The sequence below is a fragment of the Parasteatoda tepidariorum genome, chromosome 2 (assembly GCF_982258835.1).
Source record: "Parasteatoda tepidariorum strain Cologne lab strain chromosome 2, Ptep-v5.0, whole genome shotgun sequence".
NCBI lineage: Eukaryota > Metazoa > Arthropoda > Arachnida > Araneae > Theridiidae > Parasteatoda > Parasteatoda tepidariorum.
In genome coordinates this window covers 5,857,179-5,866,511 of record NC_141756.1, presented here as the reverse complement: position 1 = coordinate 5,866,511, position 9,333 = coordinate 5,857,179, and the positions used below count along the sequence as shown (strand labels likewise).

Sequence of the window (9,333 nt, the reverse complement as noted above, 5' to 3'; positions counted from 1 at the left end):
TACAGAGTTACATACTACAACAAGTAAGTTAGTACTATATTACTATCTAATAATTCAACTTTTAAAAACCATTTCTGATTTTCTTTATTTTTTGAGACTATTTTTATTTTCATGGTTGTTGTTATTGTTAATTTACGTCGCACTAGGGCTGCACAATGGGCTATTGGCGATGGTCTGGGAAACATCCCGGAGGATGATCCGAAGACATGCCATCACAATTTTGATCCTCTGCGGAGGGGATGGCACCCCCGCTTTGGTAGCCCGACGACCTGCGCGCGAAGTCGAGCACTTTACGGTAGCACAGTTTAACGAGGACCAATACCGCACACCCTCGGTCCCTACGCAGACTGATCCAAGTGGTCACCCACCCGCACACTGACCGTAGCCAGTGATGCTTGACTTCGGTGATCTGCTGGGAACCGTGTCTTAACGATCAGTCCACTGCGGGACGTTTTCATGGAAAATTGTTTTTTAAAAATTGCACGCTTGTGTTTAATATTTCTAAACTTCTTTACTGAGATATGGTTGATGGTCATAGCTGGAGTTCCATAACTCACGATGCTCAAAAAATAAATAAATAAAAAATGCGTACGGTCTAGATAACATTTGGTCTAAAATGACTGGATTTTCTCGATGACTGATTGTTCAAGTTTATGACTTATCGGTTTCTTTAAACGGTTATTATCCCGCGCGGAACTCAGATTCGAGCTTTTTAATTGGTCAATAAGTGACAAAATTTTAATTAATAGACAATTTTGCATATACATTTTGCTCGCAGTGTTAAAAAACGATTGACACTTTCATTTTTATCAGCCTTTGTGTTCGACGAAAGTCTTAAGCTAAGTTTCAAAATGATCAAAATTCCGATTGCAATAATTCACCCTCTCCAATACAAAACAGAGACTTAGAAAAAAAAAACTTAGTAAAAAAGTTCAAAGGAAAAAGAACTTTTTATGTGCTTCTCATTTCAATGTTTAAATTCTGGTTAAAATTCATTGAGAGAGGCAAATCAAGAAATTTGGGGAAAAAATCTCTGAATAAGCTTTATTCAGGGGATTTTTTTTTCCATGGGACTTTTTGTTCATCGCTATTCAGTTGTGAAAAGTTAGGTACAGTTTCAATGTTCAGATTTTTTTTTCTCTGTTACTAATATTTTATTTATAAATTTTACTTCTTGGTTAGATTTATTTTTGACGAAATTTCCCTGAAACACCGTTGAATGCTACTCAGCCCCTATCATTCATACTATTTTAACACAAAACCTAAATTTATAGGTTGTTATTAGCAAATTACTAATTAATATCTCAAGAAATAAACCTTCAGTGGAAGCTCAGTTTTGAAACATTTTTATACATACTATCTAGAAGTGTGTTTATTAATTGCTTGCCAAAGATGCGAGAAAAGATATGAATTCAAATGAAGTAAGAATAGTTTCCGACATATTACTGCGTTTACGAAATCGACTCTCTTTTTTACTTAAGTCAGCAAATGGAGAAGATCAAGAAAATGTAAGTGTTACTCTTAACGCTCCACGCTTTCCAAGCATGAACTCGGTAAAAAATATAATTTAAGATTTCCCTGGGCGAAAATTGGCATTTTTTTTCTTTTTTTACACCATTTGAGTTTACACGCCAAACAAAATAGTGCCACTCAAACAAAACATAAAAAAATAATCTGAATAAAATGCATTTATATTAAAATATAAAAAAAAAGGAAATGCGTGTTGTATAATACGCGCAGTAAAAAGAGAAATATCGACTTACCTTATATTGATGTTTCTGTGTGGTGAGTTACCATAAATGAAACAACATCGGTCATCCTAACGACAGATTTGGCGATAATCCATTTTTATTTATTCTCGCTTGCAATCGTTAAGTTCAATTATATTTAGATTATAAGATTCTTATTGTTTTAGAAAATATAAAAAGCAGAATAACAAAAACGCTAGGTGGTTGAGTATACTACTAAAATATTGTTTGGTTAACTTACTATATTTGGTTTTTTAGGCCCTAGTAGTGTAGGATCAGGGGGTGGGGGACTTGGTTTGGCCATAGTTTTCGTTCAGTTTTGCTGAAATTCTATTTCTGGTTACCATGATATACTTAGTTCTTTGCTTTCAACGACGTCACCGAGTTACAGCAACTTTTGTATGATAGATTGATTCTTCGTTTATTTACATTCGTTTGTTTGCAAATCTCCAAATATAAGAGGGGCTCCCGATTGTAAACTATTACCCTCCGATAAAAAATATATTTCATTTTAAAAGATAATAATTAAATAAATTTTTAGTGGTTGGTAAATAATAATCGGAAAATACATATACAAAGCGGAAGCTATGGCCCGAATCCATTTATCTTTTGCTAATTGCTGCCGATGCTTTGTAGTCTTATAGCATTTTTAATGTTATAAAGTTCACCGTTAATTATTTGGCTATAATTGAATAGCAATAGATTTTATTTCGCACAAACTTACTTACCGCAGCAAACATCTTTTGGCAATATGGGTCGGGTCAAAAATAAGGAGATAAGTATAAATTTCATTAAAAAAATGAGAAACAAATGATCAAATGGACAACTAATAACTGTAGTACAGGTTTCATATGGGCGATGGTGAGAATCATGCAGATAGCATTAAATTGAAAATTAACTTGCTTTTAATATATTTTTTGCTTAACAAATGTATTTTGCTGTCAGCTCAAATAAGTTTGTATTTTTGTACTATTTTTATTGTTCATGAGACATACATTTTTTGTATCATGAAATAGCTTGCAAGACTGCTCTACACTTGCAATCTTCGAAGTGTTGGTGATGAGAAAGAGTGCGTCATTTCGCCATCAGATGAAGAGAAAAGATTCGCAATTGATTGGTATGATTTGTGCACGAATTGTGAAGTTCATAACAATATATAATATTTTTATGATGTTTTGTAGTTTTATATTTAAAAAATTCGATTTAGTATAATTGTGTAAAAGAGGAAACTCTTTCAAGGTCTTTTTGCAGTTATTTTTCTCATAAACGGTGTTTCGTAACAACGTTTCCACGGTTCTAATTCATCGGTCTAAGACCGTCTTAATTGTAAGATCGCCTATTTCCTTTGATCTATAACACTATGATTGTAAGATCGTCTTAATACAATAATTCTGATAGATTAGTTAATCACCATTATTAATTTTCATAGTAATTTTCGGTAAAAGGAATAACAATTATAGCTTTTATTGTGAATTGCAGTATCCTAATTGCGAACGCCCTCTAATTGAAAAGGAGATCTTTTTAAATACTTAAAGTGGTAACAAATTTTACGATTTGAAATTTTATCTTTGAGTTAATTAACTTGATTTGGAATGATTTTCATTACTACTATATGCAATCAAGTTAAATCCCCCCAATGCCCCTCCCTCGATTGACACTCTTCGTTTAAGTATCAATTGGGCTGGCAGATTTGTTGGCTACTCTTTCAGGGATAAAGTAAGGACAGATAGTACAGAGCCTGAAAGAGCATCCGTGCCTTCTCCGGGATTCGAACCCATGACCTTTTTGATGCGAGTTCAGTTCCCTCCGGTCGGTCAATCAAGTTAACCATAGATATAAGACCGGCGAATCAGGTAGTGAAGTTTTTAAAAGCTGGCACTATTAAACCAATTAAGATTATTTTTATCGATAACACTTCAAACAATGAGGAAGGAGAACTTTTGAGCTTTGGGTTGTCCTCTGGGCAATATACAGAGAGTTGCGTAATGGCAGCCCTTATAATAGATCATTTATAATCCATTTCGGAAACAATGTTAAAAAGGTATAAACATTAGTAGCGAAAAATTACTATTTAAGAGAAGAACAAAAAAACACGCTACCGAAATATACTGAAAAATGCGATTATAAACCAGTTTGGTTGCCTAATGAAACTTGCAGGCACATTTCATCTTCTATCTGTTTCCCCTAGCAATCAAACAAATTTTGACGCTTTCAATACCGCTTCCTCATCAGTGATTCGACATAATTATGTAGCTTTTAAATTTTTTCCTTACTCATATAAAAATTTGAAGCACCTGAGTTATGCTTCAGTTATGCTGAGTTATGCTGAGTTTATGACGCTTTCAATACCGCTTCCTCATCAGTGATTCGACATAATTATGTAGCTTTTAAATTTTTTCCTTACTCATATAAAAATTTGAAGCACCTGAGTTATTTTCCTTTATTTTTGACAAGGATTCAAAAAGTATCTAATCGGGGAGATCATTACAGTACATATTGTATTTTGCAATTGTAATATTGTATATAGCTGTACGACTGCTATGCGTTTCATAAAAATTACTATTACAATTTATAGTAGAAAATAAATAATTAATTCTGTTTGCAGTTGTTCAGCTTAAAGCTCAGTTGTTCAGGTTTATAATCCTAATTCCAAACCTTTAATAAAGGGTCGGCTAACAGTGTTTTTGTTAACTCATTAGCCGTATTCTGTCGTGTACTTTTATGAAAAGATGAAAACTAGTCACTTGATCAAAATATTGTTCATAAAAATATATTATGAACATAAATATAGTTAGATTTTGAATCGGAATGATGCATTTGGAATTATTTATTTTTTAAACTAAAGTAGTAGTCACATTAAAAATTGTCAACTTTGCTTAAACGGCAATTAAATGGCTGTTTGCGTTCCGAGAAAGAGAAAAAACTGGCACTAAAACTATTTAATTTCTCTCATGTTTTCGGAAGGAATAATACATCCATGATTAACCAAGAATAGTTAACAGCGATTTGGTAACAATTCTGTAAATACGTTATAACTGTTTATAAGTCTTGGTGGCCATGGTTCTTTGGGGATTTTCCAACCACTTCTTTTACAAATGATATTTTTTACATTAATATAAAGTGTTGCGCAAAGCAAATTGTAATGGTGAATTATGTTTGAAAGTTTAAAACTAAGTTTCACAATAGAACAGTGACTTCAGTATAACACTGATTTGCTTCTTCAAATGTAGGTAAATGTTGCAGTTAAAGGAATAAATCCGATTATTGTTAATACTGACCAGAAATCAATAATGACCGCTTCTTTTGGACAAAGTGAGAAATAAAAATGGAAGATTTCCGTATTTATATTTTAATGAGATTTATGTTTTCATTTTTATGAATTTATATTTTCTATTTTTTGCTTGATATTTTTTAATTTGTGTTTCTTCAATACGTTTTAATTTCATTTAAATTTTTGGTGCTCCTCACACTATTGTATTGATATAGTTTACTTTGGTTATATTTTGCTTTGGATATGTTAATACAATATTAAAAAATACTATTTTTTGCGGATATAATCGTGTGAGCTGACGACGAAATTATATAGTTTCCTTATTTTGTTTTCGGCTTTTCGTTAATAATTTTTCAAGTACAGTTCGTTAATAATTTTTCAAAAACATTTTATTTAATAATTTTTCATTTTCTCTTTAAAAATTTTTTTTCCCCTTGTTTTCTTTTTATTTCCTTCTATAATACATTTAAAATTATTTTAACGCAAATTTTGATTTTCTTTATAAGCTCCGAGATTGAAAGTACAGTCGTTAAAATTCTACAAGAGTTAAATGAATCAAAAACTACTGATATCATAAGGAGAATAATTCAAGAATATGAAGATAGGAATGCCTTATTTAACAAACGCTGCAAAAGGTGAAGTACATTTTTCTCTTTGAATTACAACTTAAAAAGTTCAATTTACTGGAAGACAGAACTCTATAATTTCAATAAGCATTTCGACTTCCTAACATATTTGTAGAGGCGAATTAGATGCGTTTCTCCTAATATGAACCAATCCTAGTATTATTCCAAATTCATTATATTGTTACTTCTATTACCACTTGCCAATATCAGTAAGCTTGCTTGGTGAAACTAAGCGAATGAAGGGTGCGTTTCTTGTTTCTCAGTGGCGTCATCTATGGCCAAGAATACGACTTCAGCCAAACACACGTCACAGCCCGTTTATAGGACGGACTCATTCAGACATCCATTTATTTATCCAAAGATTGAAATTTTGACTTGAACCAACGAACGATCAATCCCCAATTCAGTTCCCTATAGGTATAATTTGTTATCGGAACATGGAGGACTTTTTGACCCGACAGATTTAACTTGCACCAGTCACCATTATCTACACGTTTTCTGTCGTCGGGAAACGAACTAATGACCATTCGGACATAGGCCCAACGCTCTACTAAGCAGGCTATCCCAGCCATCCATGTCCTTAGTAAGCTCAACACCGACACCTACTGAATTATACTGGGTGACAGGACGCTTCTTACGTGGTGACAGTTTTATCGATTGTACCCATGTGGCATATAAGGATTACAACGCTAAAGGCGTCCTGAAAGTAACGGGGTATGATATTCATCATGGAATGGTAAGGTGACTATGGGGTTCATCGAGTGAAATGGCTTGCCTAGAGTCCAGGCACGAATTTGATTGAGAACGTCTAAGACGAGTTGGGTCAATAAAGTAAGAGGTGCACCAACTATCACTATCTATAAAGTTGTTGTTTTTTTCAATGCCCACCTGGAGAATGACCTTTCGTCATAATACAGGCATCTGAAGTGCAGATTTGTTGGCCACTCTTTTAGGGTCACCCGATTAGGTGGGCCAACGTTGCTCCCTCAGAAAGGACAGATAGTACAGAGAATGAAAGAACATCCGTGCCTTGCCCGGGATTCGAACCCAGAAAATTTCTAAGATTAGTAAGAAGACTCCTCTCACCAGATTAGTAAGAAGATTACCTACCAGATCTCACCAGATTACCTGCCAGAGCTCTCACTTAAACACCATCAATTCAAGAACCTCCTCAATTAGTTTGTTTATCCAAATAAAGGCTGTAATGTAAGGATCTGATGAAAGCATGAGCTGAGCTCTACAAACTAATAAATATGAATGAATTTTGTTTTTCTTTTCTTTCTCAGGAGTCTAAATTATTATTGGTATAACTTTTTAGATAGTGGTCCAGGAAACTGGCCTTGCATCAGAAATTTTCAAAGAATTATAGAGGTTCTTGAATTGATGGTGTTTAAGTGTAAGTTCTGGCAGGTAATCTGGTGAGATCTGGTAGGTAATCTTCTTACTAATCCCATTGTTTACATAACCTGTTGGATTTCAGTACCGCGTAGAGAGAGGGGACGACCCCAGGCATGCAACCGATTGGCGATTAAAGACCCTTCAAGTAGATCCATTACTATCATTTTTATTAATTAAGTAAAATTTTTCAGCAGGAATCGGCTCAAGCAAAATATTTTATGAAGAAAAATAAACTTTTTGCCCTATGGTGGTCTTAATTCTCTTTTCAATGGGGCTCCAGGTATCTGCACGCAATTGCATGACTTTAAGCGTTGTCCTCATGGAAGTAACGAGAAATGAACCGTAGAATTGTCACAACGTGGAAAGCAAACTCCCATCTGAAATAAATGCAGTATAGGTATCGGCCTTGAGCTTATCATGAATTTGTTCGATGTTCCAACTCTTTGTTCCATACCAGAAAGAAATGCACCCAGTCCCCCACCAAAATGTTCCACCTTTTTTGATAATCATAAGTGTCCAAATACTTATTGGTAGGCAGTGTGTAAAAAGCATTCCACGGTCAGGACAGGTCAAATTGAAGCGTCCAGTGTAAAATTTTTACGAAAATAAGTTTTTTGTTGGATTTGGAATATCAATCACTGATTATCAAATACCGATTAATTTTCTAGACTTCCTAAAAACGAAAATCCAACAATTTGGAAGCAATTTAAACAATATTTCCATAATTGACACAGTTTTTTTGGTTTTTCTCGAAAGTGCAGATTTGACCATTGACCGCTTCAATTAATGAACCAGATCACTGGTCCACGGCGGGCACCAGCATATTTATTGGCACACGGAGCCAGTAGCTGAAAAAATATTCTTAACTCTTTCCACTGTGTGCTAATTTACATCCAATGGACTATAATGACTCGCTTTCGTTTTTGGAAATTTTCATCTTGGTCCCAATTAGAATGCTAGTTTTTTTAATTTTAAAATTTGTTATCTAAATTGAAAATAAGTCGTTTATCAAGTTTTTCATTATTTAAAAAAAGTCCAAGCAAGGGTCGATAAAGGCAGCTGGATTAGAAAATTCGCTTACGGTGTAGTGTATCCAATTTGGCAAACAACTACTTCAACAAATGTTACAAACCTCTAGTAATGTGAAACTAAAAGGTCTTACTAGCCTATCTGACTAAAATTTTCAATAGAAATTTGCTGATGTCATAGTAGGGAAGGGCACTAATGCATTGTTTCTTCAAGTTAAATGACTTACCCCCTACTAAACCAGGGTTTCTTAACCTGCGGTTCATGGACCCCTATGGGGTCCATGAGTCATATTTTGGGGGTCCGCTGACTACTTCTAATTTTTAAAACGCATGGAAGCCTACCCATTGCTTGTAAAACAAGCTATGGCAGCTATAATTCGTTAGCTACAGTGTATCTTTGCGAAGCGGAATGTCCACACTTGTGACTATAAAAACAAAACATCGAAATCGATTGAATGTTGAACATGATATGCGCGTTGCTTTATCGAAAAATATCCCCCAATTCAAATTATTAATTAAGGAAAAGCAGCAGCAACCTTCACATTAAAAATTTTGTGTACTATTGAAATAATAAAATTAAATGTTTTCTAACAATTGATGCTTTTTGCAATTATTTTTTTCACAGGGGGGTGGTCCGTGACTTCTTAAAAATTTTTAAAAAGGGTCCATTATACTAAAAAGGTTAAGAAATACTGTACTAAACGAAAACATTGATAAAAGAAAAACAATTCTAAACACACTCTCCTTATTTAAAAATAGCCACTGAGAAAAATAAATAGTTCTATCCAATTTATGATTAAACCTGATGACGATTATGATTTGATTTGAGAAATTAACGTTTGAATCGTTAAATGCAACAAGGATTCATATAGTTATTCCGAAAAATAAATTACAGTTAATTTGCAGATCATGAATATTTTTTACGGTTTAATGACCATCGGTTAATGCAACCGTCAATGCGGTGATCATCATTAAATTTTGTGATCCTTTATTTTAGAACGGTGTATGTTTACCGCTAATGTTTTTCATATTTTTACAAATACTACACGAACCACAAAAACAAGGTAAAATTTTAAGAATGAACGTATTGAGGATATGAATGATTTACTTAAAACAGCGCGTGGCTCAGTGGTTTAGTCGAAGAAAAACTAAGGTTTGATCCCCAGTGACGGCTTGAAGCCCACCCAGTTTCCATACATGGATGGAAACCGGCTTGTATGCAAGGAAGCTGTGGGAGACTAGAAATGCAAAAAGTAGTGATT

At 33.9% G+C, this 9,333-nt stretch overlaps 1 protein-coding gene across 1 annotated transcript in view; it reads left to right on the top strand.

Annotated features, from left to right (window-relative positions):
- Positions 1 to 457: 457 nt before the first annotated feature.
- Positions 458 to 9,333, top strand: part of LOC122272484 (dynein regulatory complex protein 9) — a 28,234-nt gene continuing 19,358 nt past the window's right edge. Inside the window, 3 exon segments of the mRNA XM_087155474.1 lie at positions 458 to 1,508; positions 2,765 to 2,865; positions 5,526 to 5,654. Coding sequence (XP_087011600.1) covers positions 1,407 to 1,508; positions 2,765 to 2,865; positions 5,526 to 5,654 — 332 coding nt within the window. The 5' untranslated portion in view covers positions 458 to 1,406.